This window comes from Onychostruthus taczanowskii, unplaced genomic scaffold (genome assembly GCF_017590055.1).
Source record: "Onychostruthus taczanowskii isolate IOZ18803 unplaced genomic scaffold, ASM1759005v1 scaffold49, whole genome shotgun sequence".
Lineage (NCBI taxonomy): Eukaryota > Metazoa > Chordata > Aves > Passeriformes > Passeridae > Onychostruthus > Onychostruthus taczanowskii.
In genome coordinates this window covers 1,968,758-1,995,350 of record NW_024502458.1, presented here as the reverse complement: position 1 = coordinate 1,995,350, position 26,593 = coordinate 1,968,758, and the positions used below count along the sequence as shown (strand labels likewise).

The following is a 26,593-nucleotide window of genomic DNA, read 5'->3' as shown; positions in this document are numbered from 1 at the left end:
TTTTTCACTCATTTGTTTTAAGCTCCTGCTTCTTGTCTCACTGTGTGCCATGAGCTTAAGGGCAACTATCTTACAATACTAACAACCATTCATATGATTAAAGTGGTTATGGCTTTACAGCCATTGTAGTAATTATAATGATAGAAATATGATCCTCTCCATTTTCATTTTAATAGAGGCTAATAAATATATCTTATGGCTTTTATGGCATTTAACTATCTAGTCATGAAGGGGAGCTTGTAGAACTATTGTAACTATGTTATGAGATATAGGAAAGCATAAAATGCAAGTCTGCTGGACTCTGCATTTACAGTTCACATAGGTGAAGTCTGATCTATGCTGGGGGAAGAGGAGCTTGTTCAGCAGTTGTGAGAGGTGGAGGATTAAAAAGGAAGATGCAGGGTAAAGCACTGCAATGATTTCCTAGGCAGGCTGCTGACCTGAGAGAACTGAGTGCTCTGTCTGTTGCTGCTGCTGCTCACTGGCCTGTCTGCATTTACCACAATTTCTAGACAACATTGACATTGTGTTGTTGCACATCTCCAAGGGTTGCCATAAAAATATCTGAGACTCTGCTTTTCAGCATTCTGACTATTAAGGTCTTCAAGTTGCACTACTGGATTGTAAGGACTGGAGTAACAACAGCTGAAACAGCCTGACTAGACTCTCCCAGAATTAAAGCTTATTGTGCTTTGCTGCTCTTGTTACCCTGTTTATGATAGAGCTCACACCAGTTTACAAGCCCTTTTAGGACAGAATTTTGTTTCTGTGATAGGAAAGTTTAGTGCTGCAAACACTGGCAAATGCCCAAAGGAAATACCACAGCTGCAAACCCCCTGAAAGGAATGCTGATTTCTTGCTAAGGAGAGTTGAAACCAGAAGGGTCCGCAGCCCTAATTGCAAGGTACATCCATCAAAGAGCTTCTGTCAAAGGGATATGTGATATCTGGGGGACACTGATGAATTAGCTTTAAACTAGGGACCTCAGGTGGTGTTAGGACACAGCAAAGCTCACCCCAAATGCACAGCTGGGTTGCAAGCTCTGTACTCCACATCTACCCGCTGAGGGTTTTATCCACACCTCAGGTGTATTTGCATGGACTGCAGAGAGCACATAACCAGCAGATGTGTTTTCTCAATGGCTGTTAACAGAATAGACACTAGAGGGCTGTGGGAAATGGTTTTTCAAAAACATTAGTGTTTGCATTGCTTACTCCCCGCATTCCTGTGGGGGACTTACAATGGGGAGAACAGATCTAGGTCCCAGCTTCGACAGACAGACAGGGAAGTGATGGATTGCTCTAACCCAGTCAGGGGACCCATCTGGTGCAAGGTCTGAAGACACAGCAAATTCAAGTTCAGGGGTCTCTGGACCATAAGAATTGCCATGGCTGCATGATGCAAAGCATCAGTCTGAGGTAAATTTTCTCTCATTTTCTCAAGTTTACGCAAAAAATTTTGACAATTTAACTGACAAGTATTCTGTTCTGTGCATCACTAATGCCTCATGCACTGTCCTAGAGCACATAGGAAAACCTAATGTATTATTTTTTATGAGGTTCTCTAACTGTTTTGACAGAAATAATTTTGGATGTTCAGGTTTTTTTTATCAAATGAGTGTTGTGTAGCAATGTGGCAGTGAACAGATGAAACCCTAGTAATCATGGAATGACTGCCTGATAAGAAAATAATTTAGTAGAAATCTTTAGCCAAAACACTTTTAGAAAGGTTTTTTTAAATGTTCAAAATGGAAATCCCTGGGAAGTGAGCTCTAAGTCCCACTGAGATTCATGTAGGGTGCTAAAAACTGTACATCTCTCTACCCAAGTAGCTGAGAAGCCATGGTGGGACAAAGCCAGTCTGGATACAGACAGCTGAACCAATGTCAAGTCCATGCTTTAGTTAAAAAGCCATTTGTACCAGACAAGGTGCTGGCAAACTACCTGGTTGCATTTGAGTGCTCTAGCTCTAAAAGCAGAAGGGTGAAGGGAGTGGAGGACACAGAAAGGACCGCAGTGTGGCCTGGAACAGACAGGACAGGAGGCAGCAGGGAGAGTGAGAAGGCAGCGTGAGGCCGGGTGAGCTGGTTCATGCTCTAAGAGGTTGGCTCAACCTGGCAGTGCCCTGAGCCAGGGTGATGAGAGGCCTTGGCATCTCCATGCCGTGCCCTGCCCCATTGCACAGTACAGGCTTGCCCTCAGGGTAAAATTTTGGCGAGGATTAAGTGAAAATCCCGACCAACTTGAAGGCAGCTGGAATCATGACAACTCTCCACACCTTGCAGATGATGGCAGAAATCACAACAAATACAGGTGAACTTAGAATCACCTGCCCTATGCAAGTGATTCAGGGGCTTATTTAACAGGTAGAGAAGGGTTGTGGTGACCCTTGAAAAGTAGGGACAGCTTAGGCTGTGTGAGCTGTTCATCATTTATGCTGTGCTTATAATGCTTCTTTCCAGGAAAGAGCAAAAATGGATGATGACTTCTCCTTCCAGCACCATGCTCTACTCTTAGCTAGGTACAGTGCATTCTGCTCTATGTCCCATTGAGGTCACTAGGAGAAAATCAGCTACCTCTGCTGGCATTAGGTACGTGGATATCTGTGATGCAGGGTGAAGCCTTGTAGGCCATGCCTGGGCTGGAATTGGCTGGAGGCCAACTGAGAGAAATTGTGCCCTGATCCAAGTTGAGCTTGCATCTTGGGATAAATTCAGGATTTTTCATTAAGATCTGGGAGACCTTTTCAAGTAATGAGTTGCTGCTTTTCAGTGCTGGAAGCTGGCTTCCTGTGTAGTATGAGGAACATCAGAGCTAGTGATCTTTGTCTTGGTTCAGCCCCTGCACACACTGAAGAGAAAAAGGATCTGGCTTTTTCTCTGAAGGGTGGGGTAGTAAAGCATTTCAGGCACATGATTTAATGCTTCTGGTTTCAGAAGCGTGAGTCTGAGCTTCATGCTGTATTTTGCACCAAAGCTTCAGCTGTACATGGGTGATTCAGACTTCAGTGATGCAAGTCAGACTCATGTTGGTCACATTATCCCCTCATGTGATTTTTGGTTTCAGAAAGTTTGGGCGCCTTTTAACTTTGCTACCCCTCTTCCTATGGAGATGAAGGAGGTGTGAAGTCCTATTTGGCTTCCTGTTCTCGGTCCAGCGCTGAACCGTGGGACCCGCAGAGTGGAGGAGAGAGGAAGCATCAGTTAAATGCATGTGGCTGGGTCGTTTTCTGCCGTGATGCTTTACCAGATACTCTGCTGCCTGTAAAGTCATGCCTCCCCCTAAGGGCAGGCAGGCTGAGACCAGGGATGCGATGATTGGACTGTCCTCCTCGTCTGGAGGAGCTTAGGGGTCCGTGCTTGCCATGGGATTGATTTTTTGCTCTGGATGCACAGGCGAAGCTGGGAGCGTGCCCAGCTGCGTGTCAGGGCTGCATATTGCATGGGCGCCTTTGAGCCGCGGCGTCGGCGGAGGCGTGTGGCTGGATGCTGAGACAAAGTGCTCCTGCAGCTGCAGGGCTTCAGCGCGGTGATTCCTCCAGGTTGGCTTTTCTCCATTATCTTGCGCGTGGCGTCAGGGAACCCCAGGGATGGCTTGCTGCTTGCTGGCCGGGGGGTCCGCCTGATTCTTGTTTAAGGGGTTGGTGGTTTTGCTTTATTTACTCTGCCTTGGCTTCAGGCTCTCCCTGTGCCGAGGAGAAGAAAGACACAAACTGCGGGGAGTGTGGGGTGCGATAACAAACCGAAGGGAGCCGAGCTCCGGCCGGGAGAGGTCGAAGCGCTCCCCGGGGCGCTCCCGCGGAGAGCCGAGCGCCGCGCCCGCTCCGCGCCGATCCCGCCCGGATTTTGCACGTTTCCTTCCCCCTTTTTTTTTTCCTCCCCTCTCCTCCGTTTTTATTTTTTCCTCCCTCTATTTTTCTTCTCCATTCCCCCCCTCTCTTCCCTCCCTCTCTCCCTAGCGTGGTTGGATCAGTCTTTTGGTATTTCCTGCCGCCGCCTCCCCCGAGCAGCTGTCCGGCCGCGGCCCGGCGCTGCGCGCTTTCCGTGCCGCCGGGGGAGCGGCTCGGCGGGGCCCACGCGTGTCCCCGCTCCCGTCCCACGCGTGTCCCGGCGATGCGGCGGCGGGGCGCGGAGTGCTGAGCGCGGCACCGCGCGGGGGCTCGGCCGCCCCGGCCAGGTAAGACGCACCGGACATCCCCACCTCCTCCTAAAAGCCACGTCCTCCCCCGAATCCCTGAAGCCATCCTCCCCAAAATACCCTATGAAAGCAAATGCCGTCCCCCCCCCCCCCTCCCCGCCCTAAATTATTCCAATAAATCCATTCCCCCGCCTCCCATGCTAGCTGTTCTTCCTGTCCCCCGCGCTGCCAGGCTGCCTATTTTAAGTATAGCGTGGTACCCCCGAGTCGGCTTGCGGGCGGCGGGATTTCAGCGAGGGTCTGAGCGCTGGCAGCTCTGGGAGGGCAACCTGCCGCCTGTGCCCCTGCTTTGTGCCCAGGTTGTTTGGCTCCGTTTCTACGTGTGCCTTTTGGGGTTTGGCGACGGGAGCCGTGGGTTGGATCCTCTTGCCCCCCGACTTGTCGACATGGCAGGGCTGGGGGGCCAGCAAGCGGCCGGTGTGGCGTGTGGGATGGCGTGCTGTCAAGGGGACCTGATTTCTTTAGGCATGTGGGCATATCTGGTAGGTGGAACGCATTTTTAATGTACTTCTTCCAGCATGGTGAGGAACTAGTAAAGAGACTGCACTGTTACTAATTGGCTACATTTAATTGACAATAGTAATTACCTTTCCTATAGGTGCTTTTACAGATATCATAGTGGAGACGATAGGCATCACTATCTAAAAACCAGATTTTGGAAGCCTGAGTTTGGTAATGCTTGTAGCTTGCAGTGAGTATGAAGCAAGGCAGCATTCCTGGAGAAATAAACACATAAGCACATGTGACTGGATCAGTTGGATCAGAAACCGTATTTTTCAAGTGCTATGCAAACCTAAAGCATTGTAGTGTGAAACAATAGTTTAACATAAGTGAGGGGAAAGTTCTTTAAACTGCATAGCAACCTCCTCACTTCATCCAGCTGCAGCACTATCTTTGTTGTCAAAATATTCCTTCTCCCTCTTTGCACTGATGTAGAAGATAGCAACAGTATTCAGCAGTGTTGTGCAGCAGAGAACAACCATTGCACTGGATATGTCCCCAGCTGCCACCTTTCCCCCTTGGCAGCAATTTCCAAAAAGGTGTGAGTGGGGAGGGAGAGACAGAAGCCTCTAGCTAAGCTCTGTGTGTGGTAAGTTCTCTTCCCCAAAGAGGAGAATGGTTCCCAGTAGGATGGTCATGACGCTGGGAGTATCCCCACCCCTGCCAGGCAAGGAGGGGGACAGACCTGGGCCAAAAAGACCTGGAGGCAGCAAGGGAGTCAGGTTCAGCTCCAGGGGTTACTTTGTGGCACTATTGATGCAGGTACAGACAGCAGCTCTCTGATTCAAGGGAGAAAATGCAGGCCATAGTCCTGCCCACTGCCTGTTTTGGATTGAAGAGGACAATGTGAACCTAAGGAATGATTTAATCATGGTGATGCATGAAAGTAACTGAAAGGCGGATTTACTGCTCTAATCTTTTCATGGTGCTTAATTTAATTTTCATGTGCTCTATTGCAACACTGATTCATCAGGTGAGTGGGAGGGAGGCTTGTAGAGTACAGGTGGTTCAGTTTCCATTGCTGGATTAGATATTTCTCAAGGTGCTTTCTTGGCTACAGCAGAAGAAAAATGGCTCTGTGTCTGATACAGTGCTGTGGTTTGGAATCCAGGATATCTCTAGGGAAAGCCATTCCTATAATCTGTTATGTGCAGTGTTTGAAATCAGTGTGCCGTGCTCAGAGCAAAACTGAGACTCAACTAATTCTTATTATGTTCATGGATCATAAAAATTTCAGTTAAGCTAATCTGAATTGGGTTAGACTCACTTCGTGTCCACAGGAGCTGTTATCTGCTGGAGGCAATTGTGAGATTGTCTGCTGAAGGTCTTTTATTGCTGGATCTGGGGCTGAAGAGGTAAAAATGAAACTGCCCTGAAGTGTGTCAGCAGGGCCCTGCTGCTTCTGAGCAGCAGAGCACAGACCTCCCTCTGCAACTGCACAGATTTGTGCTATTTGATCTCCTGTTTTATTTGGGGGAAAAGCTACATTTAGTGTTTTTCTCCTGACCTGCCTGCCTTTGGAGCATTAACAGCACAGTGTTTTCTCAGCCAGAAATGCTGCTCCTCACGCCTCCACTCCTCAACATGAGGTGTCTCTGGCAGCATGTTGTAGGTGTTTCTGCATGCCTGCTGTGGTTACTAAGGTAAAGGAAACACAAGAAGCAGCTCAGGGAATGAGAGCAATCCAAATGCCAAATACACACGGGTTTGGGCAGGAATGACAGTGACCTGCTCTGCCAGCATGTCTCAGTGTGGGTCTGGGCTTGCTCACTCCTTATGCAGGCTCCTGACTGTCACTGCTGGTGTTTCTGCTGTGCTTTAGAGCATCAAGCATCTTGAGACTGAGCAAACTCCTCCCAGGTGCTCCTCAGCCCTCATTTTGGAGCTGTGTGGTTGTGTGCATTTAATTGTACAGGGCTGTGTCTAAATCACAGATTCTGCCTTCATCCCAGCTCCTCCCCACCACTGTGGCTCTTTCTGGTCATGCAGTGAGGGAGGAAGGAGACAACCATCCTGAAAAACACCCTTCTGATAAGTAGCTGCTGGGCCTCTGTGGAGGACTTAGGAGCAGTGTACAACCTGCCCAGGTTTCCACATTTCTTCATTATTGGAATACTCTTTCTCTGCTCAAGGCGTGGGAGTGTTGGGCTTGCATCAGGCTCTAGGTACTGTGTATGCATCTGTGTAATACAAAAGGATCAAGGGACTAAAGGGGAGTATTTTGCAAAACTGGAAGCAGCTAACAGCAGGCTAGTAAGAGTTACCTGTTAATGGTTTCTGCCCATCACAGAAGGAGAGTGATGTGAAAGGGGGATTAGGGTTAGAAGGTTAGAATAGTCCAGCTGCTTGTGTGGTGGTGTTTTTAAATTTATTTCAAGCTGCATAAAAAACATGGGCATATCCCTTGTTCTTTAGTCTCAGTTTTCTGTAGTGTTTGTAGAGCTACGCTTGAAGTTGTGCCATTTTTTCCTTTGCGTTCCTTTCACATTGAAGGATTTATAGGTGTATAAATCAAAGTCTGAATTGAAAAGGCTCAATTCTCGTCTTTGTTTAATAAACAGCCAGCTGTATACCTGGGCTTTCCTTTTGCAGTGTGCCACTGAGGTCTGTGCTCCGTTCCAGTATCAATAACTTCACTGTGCTGGCAGTTTTCTTGATAGTAGTTTTTCTATGTGTTTTGTTAAACTCCATGCCAAGCTTCAACTTACTGGGAATTGACTGCAGGGCTGTATGAGTTTGAGTGTTTTGGCAACCTGGTTACCATTTGCATGATTATAGCATCAGTGAAAAATTAACCAGCTAAAGGCAAAAGAGAAATACTTAAAGGCAAAAGAGAAATCCTTAATAAACTGGGATGCGTGCAGCTCTCCTTGTGGGGGGGAGGGGGGAAACTCAACATGGGGCTTTCCTGCTTCATCCTATCTAATCTGTCAGTGAATCAATCAATGTGAAATTGTACCCCCAAGGAATAATGTAATAGCTATTTTGTGTGTATTCCCAAGCTGGAATGCTGCTGTAGTAGAGTCCTGAAGGGTGTGCTGTCTAAATCGATCAGCAGAAACCAAGACAAAAGCAGACTTGCTGCTAATCTATTGTATGTGGCAGAGAGGCATCGAGGGATGAAATGCCTCGTTCTGTGTTGAGTGCAAGGCTTAAATGTGAGCTTGGTCCTTCTGCATCCCAGCACTTCAGGCACAAAAGCAGTGTCCTGATAGTTCTTCCGTTTTCTCTCAGCAAAATCATGAGATTGCTCTGAAAGGCACTTTAATTTTCATGTCAATGCATTTTGTTGCATCCAGCTGTTGTAGTGTCACTGTTCCTTCCCACCTTCAGTGCTGCAGAGGCAGCTTGGCTTTTGTTACCTGTGTTGTTTGATGCCAGTTAAGAGTGCAAAGCCTATGCTAGCACTGCATTGTTGAATTTATTTGCTCTTTTCTCAGGTTAAAATGATTGGGAATTCTCTCCTCACAGCAATAAATTGCCATGTCCCAGTGAGGAGAGGAAGGGAATTCTGCCCCGTTGCATGCTGTGGGTAACTGTTGATCGTTGTGAATAATCTTTGCAGAATGAAAAGAACAATTTTAATTTCTTTTGATATTTTTGCACTTTCTCTTTTTGCTATGACTTCAGCATCAGGAGAGAATCACTTTTATGTAGGAGGTGACCAAGGCTTTTATACACTTTATCAAACATTGCACAGTTCATTCGGGGAGCTGTTGCTGCCTCATCTGTAAAATCCCTGAAATGTGAATGTGAAATTGCCACTGGAATTAATGCTCTGTCAGCGTGGTTATTCTGGCAAGCTCCTGGCATGGATGCAAATAAATGAGATATCCATTTTATAAGATGAATCTTTCTGTCTTTTCTTGCTGTGTTGCCTTGAAAAAGAACCTCGCACACTCCTGCAAGCCTGACAGCTGCTGATGCTGTGAGTTATTTTTTTCCCTTACCTTACTAAGGAAAGTAATCTGGATTTGCAGATAATTTAATTTTCTTTCACGTGTGGGTCAGACAGTTCAGGTCTAAGCAGTTGTTTTTGGTGGTTTGTTTTTGTTTTGTTGTTGTTGTTTTTTGGGGTTTTTTTTTTTTTTTTTTTCTTTTTTTTTTTTTTTTTTTCTTTTTTTTTTTTTTTTTTTCTTTTTTTTTTTTTTTTTTTCTTTTTTTTTTTTTTTTTTTCTTTTTTTTTTTTTTTTTTTCTTTTTTTTTTTTTTTTTTTCTTTTTTTTTTTTTTTTTTTCTTTTTTTTTTTTTTTTTTTGTTTTGTTTTGTTTTTGTTTTTTTTGTAAATTTGTAAATCCTTACTTGGACTGTAAGGGCTTTCAGTGAGCACTGAATGCACCGTACAAATTACAGCATTAGTGGGCAAGGCAGTAATTTAAACTGCCTTCAATGGAGCTCTATTATTGTCATCTAGAGCAGGGCACAGGTGTGTTAGATATGAAATACAAAGTGTTTGTATTTTTCAGTTTCATTTATAGTAGATTTTCTTATTTCCATTTTGACATCTGTCATTTGCCCCAGCCTTCTTGTCTCGCTCTGCCTTTGTAACCTTTCTCATTGAAAAGGAGATAGAATGTATATAACCATGTGTAAGATTTTTTATTTGTTTTGTTTTAATTCAGGTTCAGTGGATGCAAACAAGGCCCTATTTCTTGTCTGTTGAGTGTGTTTTTTGGTGTTGTGGGTTTTTGGAGGTTTTTTTTTGTTTGTTTGGTTTGGTTGTTTTGGGTTGTTTTTTTTTTTTTTGACTGATGAAGCACCCAGGCTTTGTTCCTGTAATCAAACTGCTGTTATTGCCTGAATTTCTCTCTGGACTCCAGGTCATGGGAGGCACCTTGGCACACCTGCAGTCATTTATTCCTACACCTGTGTATTGCTTCACTGGGAACATTGGGGAGCTTCACTTGTGGACAAGGCTGGAGGCTGCTTAAACCAAGCCTAGACTGTGAGGCTTCTAACCTAGTTTTTCCCAAGCTGGTGTTCAAGTTCTGGCTTGTGGAATCCCTCAGCGTAGGTGCTGAAAGCTTTCTTTTCCAAGAGGGTGAGGTGTGCTGAGAAGCTGGGAGGATCTTCTAGCCATGAGTGTATCTGAGAAATGTGGTGCAGGGTCTCTCATTTCTCATTTCCCTGAGAAGATACATGGCCAGGGTGTGCCAATATCAGCTTTCCATGTTTTTTTCATCCTCTCTCTGCCTGGCTTGTGTTCTTTGGTGTAAAGGTCTCTTATTGGAAATTCACACAATATTTAGAGCAGTATTGTCTTGGATTTTGCTGGGCTGTTCTGTAATATAAATAAAAACAATCTCATTATATAAGAAAGATACTGAATAACTTTTCTAAAAGAGCTAAGACAGGGGGTGCAACAATGCCAGTTTTATTCTCTTTGAACAGGTGCATCCCCATGAGGAAATAAGAGGTAGGTAGGTAGGGACCAAGTGAGAAACATTGAGCAATAACAGACTGTGACTCAGAAGCAATTTAACCATAATAATCCCCACAACACTAAAGGTTCTTTTTCCCAGAAATGCACAATATGCTTTTCTCTGCCATAAAGCTGTTGTCAGCTGACATCATTGTGTTAACATAAGACTTGCTGTTATCCACAAGATGCACAGTTAGCAGAGAGCACTTCCAGTGCTGGCTGCTAATTATTGCTAATGTTCTCCCAATTGTTGAAAAACAATACATTAAAGATATTTCCCGCTTAATATTTTGTTCCTGATGGCTGGTAAGCTTATGTTGTGTTAAAAATAATGCTTCTAATATCACTCCGAGTATTACCAAGCCAGCATTTGATTTATTTAGGAGAACACAGAATGACCATTTACCAAATGCCTCTCTTGAGTACCTGTTGTAGATGCTTTGTCTTTCTCTTTTTTTAGAGTACCAGTGTGGAAATTTATGGCTTTTATTTTTTGTTTATCATGACCCTCTCAAAGTCTGTGTGTTTTCCCATTGACTTCATGACAGCCAAGTGCTTTTTATCCTGTATGTCTCTTGGAGAAATCACATTAATGGTGTATCACTAGCCAGAGAGAGCTTTTACTGAAAGCACACAAAGGCAATAATTTACCTTGTGATTTTATAAAAGGCAGACTTTTTTTCCCTCATATTAAAAAAGGAAACTGTTGAGGTGAAGGAAAGTGAACAGAGAATTGGTGCACAAGTACTATCTCTGCAGTGCAAGAGGGACATTGCAATGCCATTAATGAGATTCTCCCATTTTCCCTTGGAGATGTGGTATTGAATTTAGAAATAGATTTTGAACAATTTTCTACTGAACATCTCACTTTTCTGCTCACTGAATAGCTACAAGCCCTTATTGTTTAATAGCTATCTTCACTTTTAACTGATGAAGTTTCACAGAGGTAAGGTAATAGCTCTGAAAAGGGAAGACTTTTTCTAGACACTGTTTAATTTACTGTAATTATATTAAGTGCTAAATTGAAAGAGGCTTTTCTAGTTAAGATGAGGATAATGAATAGTTGTGTGTTATTACCATAGCCACAATGGGGGAAGGAAGAAGTGATTTCAGTTTTGCTCAAGACAGAAAGAAAGAAAACCTGCCCCAATGTGTTCCTTAATAATTTATTTTCCCATCTCTATCGCTGACTCCCAGGTTTTGCTAGAAGAGTTTTCTGCCCTTGTACCTCAGCGATGCAGCAGTTTATGAAAGGAATCAGCAGGCACTGCAAGTGAAAATGGCTGTGGAAATAGAGTGAAGAACCAGATTGCACCCTCCAGCCAAGCCTGGAGCTACACAGGCCGGGGCACACACAGCAAATGTCATTGCAGCTCTGAAGGCACTGCAGTGTAGCATGGCTCCCCCGAGGCTCTGCTCCCTCTGTGCTTTGCCCACACTGCAGAGAAAGCCAGAAAGCCGTGGTTTGCTGCTCTTTTCCGCTTGGAGCAAGTTGCAACATCTCAAGTCCCCGGGCAGGTTGAGTGGGCACACCCAGCTCTCTGTGCCATCCACCAGCACCCAACTCTGCTGCTCTTCCCGTGCTGGAGCTGCGGCACCTTGTGCTGTTGCCTCCCTCCACTGCCCTTGTTTGAGAGCCTGAGCAAATCACAAGGTGTGCAGAGTTGTGTACCCCATGTAAAAACACACCAGCTCACTGTCTGGGCATATTTGATGTGATTGAGAATGGCATCTTTTATGCCACTTGTAACATGGAAGTGCTGTAAGCACACCCTGCCTCTCCATGTGGATAAAAGTGTTTTATCTGGGGCAGTATTTCGTTGTGTCCTTGGAAGTTGAAGCTGTTAAGGAGAAAACCAAAGCATGTTCCCTCGTTTATTCACCTCTGTACCCTGGGGTCCAAGACACCACTTCAGTGCAGTGTTTCCTGCATTGGCTTCCCTTGCTGTCCTGCTAGGACTGCTGCCAAGTTGATCTACAGGGACTTGTCCCATACAAGTGTTTATCTCCTGGGAGTTGCACTCATGCCATGCTCTTACCTTTCAAAGTCTATCAAGAGTGCGTGTGATTGTACTTGATACTTGTGATCTGGGCTAGATGTGAACCGCTGGGGAAAGGCAGTGTGTGAATTAATTCATCTCTTGAGCATTCCAGGCCCCTGTATAAAAAGCATTAAGCAATATGGGGCTTTTTCTTGCTTTAGGAGAAGGTCTGTGTCAGCCTTGCTTGAACTCTCAGAAAGTTGTGTATTTTGGGCACTAAACTTCATACCGTTGTTCTAAATTGATTGGAGTGCAGTTATGGGGGACCAATGTGAGCAGTGTTTGCTCCCAGGTGGACCAGAAATATTCCTCATAAACCTTCTGTTTTCTTCCCTTCTCTCCCTCCTTCTCTTCTCCAGTAATTTGGTTCTTCTGGATGAGACAGGTTGAGGCAATGCAAGTAGGATAATTTTGTGGTTAGGGCATTTGGCTTTGAAATCAGGAGATCAGTGTTAGTTCCTGCTTCCATCACAGGTCTCCTGTAGCTGTGAGGAGATTGCACCTCTGTGCCTCTGTCTGCACCGGAAAAATAACAAAGTAAGTTTTGGCATTGGTTTTATTTATTTTCTTATGTTGGCCTACAGGGCTCTGTTATGAGGGCAGGGAGAGGGTCTGATCTCTTCTTGGGGTTATTTGGCATTGTCTGCTGGCCCAGCTCCAGCCAAAGTATGCCTGTTTGCTCTCTGGGTAAAGCTACTAGAAAGTCTTCAGGTGCATCTTTTTCTTTTTTATTCTGTCCCATTCTTTTGTTATGCTTTTTGCTTTCATTTAACATCAAAATTAAATGGTGAGTTAAACAGAGTAGCTTTTAATAATGTGTAGAAAATGAGCTGAGCTGTACACATAGATGGTGCCCATAGGAAGCCTGGAATTATCCCGTAGTGTTTTTAATGGGCAGTCCTACTGCACTGTGAGCTGTTGGCTCAGTGAGGCTGTCTTAGATGAGCTACAGATGAGACTCCCAGTACTGTAAATATCTGTGCCATTTAGCTTTAAGTACCAGGAAATGAAACGGTGTGGGAAATAATAAAAAGGTTTATTTTACTGAAGTCAGTGAAACAATGTTTTCTCCAGGCTGCTTTGGAAGTGGACCTTAGAAAAGTTAAGTGGAGAAGAAATGCAGTGTTTGGGGACCAGAAGTGTTTAACAAGCAGCGTGAACTGCCCATTGCTGGCTGCTCTGCTGCTTGATTGCAGCATAGTGAGGTGCAGGGTTTGGGCAGCTGGAGAAAGGAGATCACCATGCCAAGTGTTGCAGAGCCTAAGGTGCTTAAGGTGAGAAAGTGGGCTCAGGTAGGAAGGCTGGAGTTTGCTTTCTGGACAATGTAGCTTTTCTTTGCATCTTGGGTGTTAAAGCCAGCTGTATCAATCCTGTTGATGTCATTTGACTTTGGATCTGCAAGGATTTTAGCCTGGGATTCTTAGATCTAATAATTTCTGGTTGAATTACACCATTTTCTTTAGGCAGGTTTTAATTTTTGGTGGTGATTCTTTTGTGCTCTTCAGAAATGTGTGGAAATGGTAGTTTTCTTTACAGTGAAAGATATGTGCTTTCTCTCTAATCTGGCATTTTGCTACCTTCTTTCCTCCAGCTTTCTGACATCTTTTCCCTCTAAGTGATTGCAGGCTATGATCAGGTGATCCCTTCAATGTCTTTGATTAGTTAAGTAGGTTGGACATCTGAAGTCCCATTGCAGTTGATTTAAGACTTGGAGACAGCCTTGTGGTTTTTTGCTGGGTCCTTTCCAATTTTTCATGCTGCTGCATTTCAGGTAAGGATGAAGATTGCATGTGTTGTGTCAGCAGTGATCTTGCAGCTGTCAAAGACAGAAGTAAGGCTGCATTCTGGCTCTTGCTCTTTTTGTTCCTTCCCCCTTGTTTATGCTTCCGGGAATTGAGCAAGCCCTGTTCACCCACGATATTGCACTTGGCATTCAGACTCTGTTAGTTATCTATAATTCTTTATAAATCTGAGCTGTTTTGGAAGCTAAGGTTTGTCTGGACAGGGAGGAGGGGGCGTTTTGGTCTGGTATGTGGCAACACAAAGTTATTTGTCATAGATTGTGCTCTCTGCACTTCAGTAATCTGCTGACATTTTGCCAGCAATAAAAAGGTCAAGGAAAAAAGTTGCTTCCTACAAATCATGGCATTTGATTGTTCTCATTATTAAACAGAGCATGGTTTCCTTGGAACAAAATTTCAGCCATCCCCAGCTTTGTAAACGATAAAGTACCAGCTGGTACAAATGCATGAAAATGAAAAAGCAGCTTTCTTTTGATTTGCTGATCCCTATTCCAGTGATTTGTCCTTTCCTGAAGCAGGGTGTGGGAAAGATGCAAGAAAGAAGTGTCCCTTGGATGTTAAATACAGTAGCAAAAAGAAATTATGCAAAGTGATACTTGAAAAATGAAACGTTGATTTAAAGGGCCAAAATCTCTATAGTCTGGAGTTCACAAAATATTACATATTCCCAGTTTTTAGGAATGGCTTTCTGTGTCACCTATGAAGAATGCTGTTATGTCCAAAGCATGATAATGCAGTTAAACAAAACATTGTAGCCTCTTTTTTTTTTTTTTTTTATCCCTCCTTTTTTTACAAACTTCCCTACTGATTTTTGTCTCTGAGGTGCCTGAGCTTGCAACTGCAGTGCTGTTTTCCTTGTTACCCCAAGTGGTGCTTTCTGATACAGAGATCACTCTGTGTGAGGCAAGGCTCTGGTTTAAGTGTAACAGTAGTGGCTGGGCAGTGGATAAGCATCAGCAAAGTTGGGGATGCTTAGACACCATCCATGGTGGGGAGCTTGGGTGGATGTGAGGGAGCTCAGGGGGAAAAGGTTACTTTGCGTGGGGGCAGGCTGATGAGTGTTAGTGCTGTCAATTAGGGTAGTTTGTTAGTTTGCACAAGAAGCAGCAGAGTTGGTGTATTTTTGTTACAGAAAATGAACAAAAGTGTCTTGCAGAGGAGTGCTGGCTTGTTTCTCTTGCAGCAGGGTATTTGCTGCCACCCGTCCCCAGAGCATTTCTGTAGATATCTAAGAATGTATGCCTAAAAAAGCTGAATTATAACAATTACATGGCTATGGTGGACAGAGGAATTATTGTACTGCAGTTCTTAATGCCAAATTCAAAATTAATTTGAATGTAAATCCTTTCAAAAAAGGGAGTGTAGAAAGCTGTATTGGGAGAATACAGCTTTTGTAGTCTCTGGCAGATAGAATCAGGGGTTTTTTAGTTTTTTACAGTGTCATTACATGAAAGTCCAGTAGGCAGAAGCTGCACATTTATCTACCAGGAATTAAATATTGCTATTAATTGGTGTTGGAAACAAGCCAAATCCACTTGAAATAGATTTATTTAAAAAAAAAAAAAATGCTGTTTTGCCATTTGAATTACTTCAGCCAAAGCACTCCTGGGCAACTTGGTGGTTTTTACCTTTTACAAAGCATTATATATGTTGATCCTGGCCATGGTTGATGCCTTGTAAAATGCTGAAATGTGCTGGAGCAACCCGCTGGCTGTGAGGGGAGTCAAAGGAGCATTCCCAGCCTCCTGCCATCCCAAGGAATGTGGGGAATTGCCTTCATGCCTCCTCTTCTAGTCTTTCATATTTGAATGTTTTAAAAGGTTGTGCAGGATAATGTAGTGTGTTTCTGTACTTGCTTTGTATCAAACAGACACGCTGCTCCTTTTCACCCAGCAGATGTGTGCAGGGTACCTAAGCAGACTTCAGAGAAAGCCCCTAAGGGTTTGTGTTTAGCACAAAAAGTACAAAATCCTGAGCTTTGCCTTTAAAGTAACTTTCCTAGGATGACTTACATCTGGAGGTCATTCTTTCCTCTCTGTGCTCATTTCTACTGTAAGAAAGGATGCAGAAGGTTTCCCTTGTGAAAGCATCCGGCGCTGCTCTGTTTGGGTTTGTGTGCTCATCCTCCTGCTCTCTAGAGTGTGCCTCTCACAGAATACAGTCATTTCCGCTCCTAAATTCTTTGTTTAACCAGCGTTGGCAGGCTGGGAGATAAAGGTGGAAACTTGGAACAAGACTGGAGAAGTGGTCCTAATTTTAGGAAGGTTTGAGTTGAACGGGAAGCAAGCAGGTGGGCAGGATGCTCTGGGGCAAACACAGTGAAATGTCAGTGCCTGTGTGCATGCAACAGTCACATCTTCCTTGCAAGTCTGTTGGATTGATGTGACATTCCTCGTTAATCAGACACCAGTGTTATCCTGGGAATTTCTGTGGCTTGTCTCCACCCCACTTAAAACTGGACTTAATGAGCAGCTTCTGGAAAGTGAGGGGGAAAAATACGTCATGCCTGCCACTGTTTCCTTTCACAGCTCATTTACTGGGCCTTTTCTTGGTATATTCAGTAGTTCTTCATAGACTTTGGAAGGGTTGTTTACAAGAGAAATTTATCGGGTTGCGTTTTCTCATAAATGTAATTCAAGAAGATGTTTCCCACTGCTATTTAAAAACTAGTATGAAATCAGGCAGTTTTTTGCAGCTATCAGAGGTTATGTCAATGGCTATAGAAAACAAAGAGGGAGCCAAGGAAAGAAAGGCAGGGTAATACAATGGCATTTGAAACATTGTTTTGTTTTCATTCAGATATTTTTAGCTAATGCTGATTTTTTTCCTTTATGTGAGTTGATGTGTTGTGTCAGTGGTAGAAGCTGCCAGTGTAGATGTTTGTCCCAGAAAAAAAGATACCAATTGACACTGAATACATTTCAGGGGCTGCTGGATGAAATTATGTTAAGAAATGCTCCAACAAGTCTCCAAAATTCAGATTAAAAATTGCAGCCCCAATTAAATCAGGGTTTAATTAGTCTTACAGCAGCCCAGAGCCTTTGCTTTATTTCCACAGCTATCTTCCTGCAGCTTCAGGCACCCCACTCAGGTAGACACATTGCTTCACTTTGTTTGCTGCAGTCCTTCCCAGGAGAAGTGATCTAAATACTTTCAAAGACACTGATTGATTGTTTGCAGTCTCTCCTTGGCTTGAAATAGATTTTTGTCTTTTTGATTCTATATATCCAGTTAAGTCCTGATCTAAATCTCATTGAAGTTTTGTTAGAAGTGGGGGGACATTGGGGAATGAGCAAAGGTGGACGATGGGAACAAGTTGAAAATCAAGCCTGTGGGTGGTACTCATGGCTTGAATATATTAATATGGCATTATCTTCATATACATTTGGGCTGTCATTGTAGTCCAGTTTCTCTGGGCCTTGCAGCTTTCATGGACTGTCATGCAATGCTGGGGACTTGCCATGTTTGTAGGTGCAAGCAGGACATGCTCTTTAATAGGTGTTCATGAATTTTTCAGTATTCTACATAACAGCTGCTCTAGAAGAGTAAAATATACAAAATGTGTGTAAAAACAAGGCAGAGGACCTTCCCTGAGTCTCCCAGAGCATGCAGAGCACAGGTGCCTTGTGATGAAAAAGTTTTCTTCCCTGAAGTTATATTTGCTAAGCCCTCCAGAATGGTAAATATTCAGCACTGTCTGTTCTGGAGCAAGCAAAACTGGGAGCAGTTCTACAGCATCTTTAAAAAAGAAATAGAGACACACACAAAAAAAATCCCATTCCTTGCTGGATAAATGAAGGCAGCCCCAAGACTGCTATAATTTATATGCTTTCCTTTTTCAGTGCTGTCACTAGGGAAAATAACAGTGTGCCTGCTCACTGTCCAGAGATCTGCTGTGCCAAAGCAAATAATTGCAGCAAGTGGCAAGCAGAGAAGGCACCAAGGTATTTGATGGATGAGTGTTCCTCCCCCAAGCAGAGAGGAACATTTGTGAGAAACTAGTAATATACTGTGGTTGAAATGGTCCATTCAGGATATAAAATTCCCAATCAAGTTGCCCAGGAGAGAGTTGAACAGCTGGTGTAGGAGCAGAAATCACTGCAGATAAATCAGGTTGGCATCTAAATGACTGTAGGCCCTGGACAGGCCCTGTTACTTTTTTTTCTCTGGTGGGTGAAGTCGAGGAAGATTTCACTGTGTGATGACTGATGTTTGTTCCCCCCAGCTTCTTGTCTTTCTCTTACAGCTGCCTCAGTTCAAGAGAAATAAGATGCTGGTCCTGTTTCGCTACTGTTGAGATTTGGCATTGCAGCAGTGTCCCCAAGTCCCTATCCTGTCCAGTCAGGGCAAGGAGCTGCTCAGACAGGTCCCAGAGCTGGTGGTGTGGGGCAGTATTAAGCTGGATGCAGAGCTGCAGCATCACTGTGGGTGAGCATGGCTGCTGAAGAGTTCTCCAGAAGTGGGAGCAGTTCCAGCTGGCTGTGAGGGTGGAGGCAGGCTCCTGTGCTATAATTACAAAGGCTGGTGTTGAATTGCTGCTTCCTGCTTCAGAGGTGTGCTGTAAATTAAGAAGGTGCTTTACAATAGCAGCATTTAACAACTTCTTGTCATCTGCTTTAATTTTAGTTGATCTGGGCTGGGATTTCTCAAGGGAGGTTTCGTGAGCTCTGTAAATCCCTTGAAAGAGTGTGGGCACTGGGTTCTTAGCTCTCTTGGAGGTGACTTGATGTTCCCTCTAAGCCAGGATAATTGGGCTCTTCTGCACATCTGTTTGTGCAAGACCACTGTGTCCCACATATAAAATCCAGGGACTAGTTGAGCTGATGTGAGAGGAAGCTGGTCCATCTTCTGTGTGTTTCATAAACTGAGGAACATCCTGAGATGCTCTGTGATTGCTGGATGTAAGGGAAGAGGAGCAAGTGCACAGCTGGAGGGATGTGCAGTTCAGTGGGGCACTGAACCCTTTAAAAATTGCTGATGGGAGAGTGGGCAAAATAGTGCCCTATTTTGGGGCTGCTAGCTGTTTTTCCAGCTTTCTTTTTCTAAATTTAAATGAGACAGAGACCAGTTCAAGGCTGGAGAGACAGATTGCACATTGACTAGGTGTTCAAAATTAAAGCTCTAATGTGTGGGTATAGTCAAAATAGCTGTGATGATGCTTCTCAAAAAGTACCTTGCTCATCCATTTGTTAGTGATAATATTAAATATTCAGGAAAATTTTGTCAGTTTTGGAGATCTCGAGGATGTTGGAAATTGTGAAACTCAGTTTAAAAATAGGAACTTTGGGGAGGGGGGTTAAGAAACCTTCTTTACTGCTAAATTTTTAAAGTTCTAGCTCCTGTTCCACACACACATCCAAGCTTTTCTTTCTCCAAGGAAAAGGTTGGACTTTTTTCAGGTTTTACTACAAACAAACATTTTTTCAAAGCAGTCCTCTGAGGTTTGACACGAAAAAAAATATCATGAAATTGATTACAGAATGTCAAATCATGGCAGCCCTAGTTGAAACACACAACAGAGGCTATATCTCTTTAGTATCCTCTTTTGCACTCCCAACTAATGCCAGAGGAAGGTGTTTGTTCCAGCACAGAACAAATTATATTGGACTTAACTCCAAGATAATGCCTTGGGTGGGTCATAGGCCTCCCCACTGGCATATGCACTGTGTGGATATGTGTAGATAAGAGCATTGGGTATAGGCTTGTCCATAGGAATAGGACTGGCATGCTTACTTGTAACGTGGAGGCAAGGTAGCTGCGTGTGCCAGGTGCTCCTCCTGCATTGCTGTGTTCCCAGGGGCAGGCAGAGTTTGTAGCCATGTACATAAACTGCCCCTGGTGCTTGGAGCAGGACACCCAAAGGTGCTTTTTATCCAGCTCTGTGCTGTGCCTTCCTTTGCTGGCTGTAATTGGCAGGCTTTATTCAGGATAACGCTCCCACCAGTTGGTGTGGTGGTAATTAAAGTCACTGTTATAATGCTGTGCGTTGTGTATTCTATGGAGGAGGAAGGGAAAATAGGTGAGGAAATGGTAGCTTTGAAGAAGAGGAGTGGTTGTGCCAATTATCCTGGATGAGTTGTTCAGTGACAGTTAATCCATGTGAGTGAAAACAAGTCTGCTGTGATGGAGTGCCAAGGTCAGGAATTTGAGCTCCGTTTGAAGAGCGAAAGTTACAGTCTTGCGGATTAGAGCTCCTTAAGAGAAAACATCTCTTGAAAAAAATGAAGCAAGCTTTTCCCACTGTGTCATCCATGTAGTCTTTTCTTTTTGATGACCAGAAAAGGATAATGGCAGAGTAGAGTTAAGACCCCCTTATATGAGTTGTTCCACAACTCAGGGGTGTGACACAGTGGGTTTGTGAAACTTGCCTCATCCGAGTATGTCCATATTTATGCCTTTGCATGCAGGCTGCCAGAGGAGATCAACCACTGTGTACACTTCATTTTGCAGGAGAACAACTACTGCAAAGATACATTATCCTTTGCCATCCCTGGTGTCGACAGAGCTGAACTGACTTATACCTCCTGGAGCTTCTGTTCTGTATGCTGCTTATGCAGCTTATGCTGTATGCTGCTTATGCACATTTTTAGCAGGTGGAAGGTGGTCAGATTCGGAAAGGTGACTGACATGATTTTGTCTGTGTTTTCTCATATTGCAAACAGGATTGAGTCAGGACTTAATATGATGGAGGTTGAGCTACATTTGGAATACAGTTCTAGCAGCTGGTAATTTGGGGTATCTGGTTCATCCATATGAATCCCTCTATTGTGCAGAATAAGGTCATTTTCCTTTCTGTCTGCCTTCTGTTTATTTAACCAGACACTATCTAGTAAACATTTTGTTCAATATCTGTGACATCATTTTCGGTTCACTTCATATGTGGGTTATATCTGCTTGTCCGTGTCCCTCTGCGCACCTCCCCACCCCCTCATTGTTAGTGGATATGTTCTGTAGGCTATCCAGAGATTGACATTTCATTTTAGTCTCTGAAAAATGATGCTATTTGTTCCATGATGGACTGCAGTTTGTAGGACGTGTGATCTGTGATGCCGAGCAAGGAGGTGCCCCTTTATCTCATTACACTGACCTTGCTGACATGTAATCACACCCATTGCAGTATGTACTAGTGCCATGTATGCATAGCAGAATATAGTACTTTCTGTACATAGCTTTTTTTCTTTAATGTAGCAATTTTTAGAAGTGGCACTATTTTCATGCAGAGATTGCTATCTGCCTGTACAAATGAACATGTAAGGCCTTGGATTTGGAATCTCATTGACTTCATTATCCACTTACATTGCTGTGCTTGAGCAAACAAGTCCCCAGTAAATAAAATGACATAATGTAATTTACACGTGCCTCTCCTGGGAAGTGTGTATATGGAAGGCAGTTGTTGGGCCTTAACAATACCTGTGAGCATTAAGGGCTTGTTCACTGAAAGAACCAAGTTGGATGGATATTGGTCCTTGCACCATCAGTACCTCAAGTGCAGTGAGAAAATAAACACTGAGGACCTGAATTCATTAGCAAATGGCTGCCTGTAACTTCTTTCCTTATTGCTGATCCATCTGGGGAAAGTTGTTACCATTTGACTCTTTTCTGTTACCCATAAATGATTTAGCATTTTTTTCTCTGTCTTGGGTTGTTTTTCCTTACATGTTTGTGGTGATACTCCCTTCTGTCACTGAGGCACTGTAAGCTTAATTAGTACGTCCCAAAGTATGTCTGGAGGGCTGTATTTGGTCAGGAGTAAAATACCATTGTCAGACAGTAGGATTTTTTCAGAGGGAATACCCCACTGCTCACATATAATTGAAACCTTTTCCAGGCTTTTCCAGAGCGTCTCACTTGCACACTGGAGAGCTGTGAGTACAGACACACCCTGTAATTGCATAAATCAGAATGAATCTAAGGGGGACAAAGTCTATTGAAGTTTTGTTTTGGAAGGTAGGATTGCTGTTAATGCTTTGAGGTTTGGTGGCTTTCTGAGTTGTTTGTGAACAGAAAAGCTGCCATTTCTCTGAGAAGTCCCTGTGCAATTCCTGAGAAGAGATAAGCTGAGGCAGTTTTGGGAATGGAGCTTGGGGCTCCCTTTGCTGCTGCTGAACAGTCACACCAAGACAAGCACCAGTGCTGTGAGCATGCACCAAAGCCAACTGGGCAGGAGGGCAATTCAAATCAGATAAAGCCAGTTCTTGAACAGATTGAGCTCTATGCTTTTCTAAATCAGAACAAAAATGTCAAATTCCTTATAAATACCAGGCAGTGCACAGCTGCACTGACCTGGCATCGCTGTTCTGGTGTGATTGGTGGGAAAGCAGAGTCGAGCTGTTCCTCCATGAGCCTGGAAGATGGAGCAATATTGAGGTTTTGCTTCGCAAAAGCAATTATCTGCATTTCCCCCCAGCCTGAAGCAATGGGTCACGCTCTCCTTAGCATGGTGAAGAATGTGTCTAGTCAGCACTGGGGGAAATTCTGGAATACTCCAGGCATGCAGACACAGTACCGTCATTGGCAAATCCGCGTGAATAGCTTTGGAGCACTGTAATGTGGGCTGCGAATTGTGAGGCTGACTCCTTGCGCAGACCACAGATCCATCACTTTGAAATGTCAGGCCTTTGTCACCCAAAATAGTCTTTTGTCTTCTTTTTCCATGCGTGATACATGGAATTTTTTCTCTTTTGCTTTGTGTCTTACAGTGTAGTTGGAAAAGAGCCTGTGCAGTTCACACTGAGAAGCTCAACTAGGCAGAAAGGCTCTTTCCTGATTGCTTGTTGACCAAAGAGATGCAGGCACAGCTGAGCTGTGGTCAAGGCAGGAAACCAAGAGGCAGCTCTTGGGACACCTGGTAGAGTGTTGTGATGCTCTGCCCTGCAGTGCTGTGTCTGTAGGGTCTAGGAGAGCCCCAAACCAAACTTCACCTTTTTAGTGGCTGGAGTCATGGCCCAGACTGTCAGATTGGCACTTTCAATGACAGGATTGTGAGAGTGATCTCTCCCCCTCCTGCTTACCTGCATGAATCAGGCATGTGTGGATCCTCTGTGAAAACACAGTATGTGGTGTTAGCAAGAGGGAGCTGTGATCCCCCTCAGTTCCTCAGCTGTGGTGATTTTCTGTGTCTTGATTAAATTAGGTGTGGTCCATATGTGAGTTCCAGTCTCAGAAGGGAAGAAAAAGCAAGTTTCTATTTTTACACACGTTTGTACCACCAGAATCAAAGCACCTCCTGAAGTGTAGTACACGCTTAAACTCTCATCTGGTTTTGAGGACTGTGCCGCGCTGTGAGCAGTGGGAGGGGCTGTGGGGTGTTCCCAGTAGCATTTTTATTTTGAGATAAGGATTGTGCTTTGCAGATACATTTTCCACTTGTGGAGTAGCTTCCACTTCCTGTGCTCTGTTTCATGTTGTGGAGCAGTTTTGGAGTATGCAAACTGCATTGCCTTCAGATGAAACCAAATTGTGTTTATGATAACCAGAAGAGATAGTCCAAAGTGAAACCTGTCCTGTGACTTGATTCCTTAATCTGGATGCATCTGCAGTGTTGGTAATTACAGTTCGTGAGTTTGGAGCTTCATGTTTGGGAAGGGCATCAACCTATCAGCAGCCTTGGAGAAATCAGGTCCATGTGCTGTGTGGGAGCCTGGAGGAGACGTGTTGTCTGAGGACCTTTCACAAGTGTGGTGGAAGATTAAAAGGGCTGAAGTATTGTGGGTTATCACGTTGCTCCTAAGATTAGCCCCAGCACAGTGAAACACATTTTTTTTCATGTGGTTTCTGATGCTGTTGAGATTTGACCAATGACTGTCAGAGCTCGGTTTCATTTTCATGAGTCTTCTATGCTCCAGGGCAAGCTGGGGGCTTTTGGCCTTCTCAAAACTGAAGTTCACTATTAGTGCTTTTTCTTGTCGCTACACTTAATCTTCTAGAAGATGGTACTCTTGAGCTCTTCCACTGTAATTATTACTTACAAATATCACAGAAGAAGCCCAGCATTCTGAGAATTATCTTGGCAGCTAAATACATGAAGATCACACTTCAATTTTTAAATGTAATGTCTAAATATGCTTTTCCCCTTTCAGATTTGGTCTATTTCCTGTATAATTTAATTTAATTTAAGGTAAGAAAAGGTCGTTTGACAAAGGTTTCATTTTTTGGTTTTGTTCTTACCTCACCACTCTTCTATGCTTCCTGGGTTGGCTTCACATGCACAAGTTCATTCTGTGGAAGGAGGTGTACAAACCTATTCACCTCCATGCTCCACTTTGTTGGTTTTCTTTAAGGTATGAACATAAATGCCCCCTTTTACCAGGAGGCAGGGCATGAGAACTGTATGACAGTGAGTGAGTAGCAGAGGAAAGTGGATGTGGGAAGTGGATGTGGAGAGTGGATGTGTCCCTATTCAGCATGAAGAGCACATAAGAGTAGCTTTTCTTGGACAAGTTTGCCCAAGTTTCTTAGCACTGTCATGTAAGTCCCTTTTTCATATGCCACCATCTCTTTCATGTGAATTGAGGAAACCCAGCAGCTCTCATTTCCAGCCTGAGACATGTGAAGGAAATAGTGTATTTCTGGGAATGTATTAGATAAAATCCCCACATCAAGTGTAACTTCAGCGGAAGAAAAGAGGATATTGTCCCCCAGCCCCATTAATGTAGGTTGTAATTGATCGACTATGTCATGTGTAAAGATTGAAAGTCTACTTAGAGTCTTGTTAGGATGATCGGAGTTGAATTTGATCAGTTTAATCATCCTGTAGTATTTACTTATGCATCCTAACATTGTGTCAGAAGGCATGCCAGTGAAATTAGGGCCTTATTTCTGAGACATACAAAAACCCAGAGTGATATCCCTAAGAATTCTCATGTGGGAGCCCACTCATGATATTTCTCCCCCTGTCCCAACACTATCACATATCGTGCCTTTCCAAAACTCTGTGTAAATCAGGGTTGGAAAATCTGCTCCCATGGATTGGTTTGTAGGATGAAGTCACTGTGTTCAAAGGTTTGAGCAAAATTCTCCTCTCAGCCCAAAAGAAAAGATTGTAACCAGAGTGTTTGACTTCTGTTCAAGGGGAAGAGGACCAGCAGCAAGTGTACTGCTTGACTGTCAGTACCATCAGCATTTATATTGTGTTTTCTGCTTGGTCTTGGATGGGAATTGTTTGTCATGTGAACCATTTGTTTATACCTTTCTAATACCAGGAAGTTTTAAATATAAAAAATACCATTGTTTGAGTTGGCTCTGAACACTCCTGAAACCTTTAATGGGCTCAGAAGGAGGGCAAGAGCTCAGTGGCTCGCTATTCCATCCCTCTTTTGCAGGGACATCCTCTGCAAGTGCTTCTCTCCCTCTGCTCTTCGTCTATTGCCATTTCTGGTTGCACAGAAACTGGACAGTCAGACCCCCAGGACATGGGGAAGGGTGTTACTGTCCCACATTTCATGGGACCTGTGGGATAAGGGGTTTTTTTTTGTGGCAGAGAGCTGTGTAGGTGTTAGTGGAACAGCTCTAGCTGACCTCAATTCCAAAATCTTTTTGTGCTGCAGCTGTCTGCTGATAGAGTCCTTATTGTAAAATGTCGTATGGACCAGAGGCAGCTCACAGCTGTCATCTGAAAAGGTTGTGTTTTACCAGCAGCTTGAGTTTCTTTGTTTCCATAATGTTGAATGAAGCTGTTTTAAATTTCAGTAGGGCAACCAGGGACACTGACTGATAACCTCAGAGCATCCTGTAACTGAATCTACATGAGCAAATTTACGCAGAAAGTCTTGTCACTGACCTCCTGAGGGGTAAAGATGGAGCTCCTCTTCAGCACTCTATGTATTATGCAAATAATACTGCAAGTAATAGGGTGCTGTGAGGACACTTTCTGATCCTTTTTTCTTTAATATGCTCATCTGTTTTTTTTCTTGTAAATAGTTTTAATTTTTTTTAAATTTTGGCAGCTAGCAAGCAGAAAGTTGTTGCTGTTGAGCTAAAGCAGGCTAGTGTAGTCTAAGTTGTTGCTTGTTGACTTATCCTTGCACAACTCCCAGGAAAATGTACTGCAAGCTTTGCTCCATCTGGCTAAATGCCCCGTCCTCTGTGAGGCACAAATTGAATTAAGAAACAAAGCTGTTTTCTACAGTCTGGCTCTTGCTACTCAGTCAGACACTGTTAAGAATCCATTTTAAACATGGATCCCAAAGTCAATTTCATGTTAAGTACAAATAGGTGCTAGAAAGCAATATCTTTGTAGCTAAGTGTTGAAAATGGTACTGATTTTTGCCATTGTCAGTGCCAGATTTGGAATATGAACATGCCCTATTGTTCCAGGCAGACTTGGTTGGTGATAAATACTTTTACATGTTAGTCAGGTGTCTTCCTATTGGCAGCAGGATTCTTGGAGATCTTGGTTGACTTTCCAGAATTACAGTGTAGAAAATCTGAGTCTGAATTTTGCCAGGATATCTACCTAGTAAACAGCTCCAAGATAGGTATGGGATGGGGCAACCCTAAGCTGGTGTCAGGGCCAGGTACTGGCAATAAAAACTGCCTCTCCTAAGCCTTGAAGATGGAAGAGTTTGGGAAACAAAGTGCTATTTTAGCAGATTTATGGGTTTAAACAAAATAAAGTGAAGCTGTCAGCCCT

At 43.7% G+C, this 26,593-nt stretch overlaps 1 protein-coding gene across 4 annotated transcripts in view; it reads left to right on the top strand.

Moving 5' to 3' along the window:
• Positions 1-3,353: 3,353 nt before the first annotated feature.
• The window catches only part of OSBPL5 (oxysterol binding protein like 5), a 135,855-nt gene continuing 112,615 nt past the window's right edge, over positions 3,354-26,593 (top strand). For 2 of the 4 annotated variants that reach the window (XM_041415032.1, XM_041415029.1), the window contains exon 1: positions 4,542-4,678. In XM_041415032.1, coding sequence (XP_041270966.1) covers positions 4,583-4,678 — 96 coding nt within the window. In that variant the 5' untranslated portion in view covers positions 4,542-4,582. Of the gene's footprint in view, positions 3,541-4,018; positions 4,176-4,541; positions 4,679-26,593 lie in introns of those variants that run through there. The other 2 variants (XM_041415034.1, XM_041415033.1) reach the window with 2 other exon arrangements.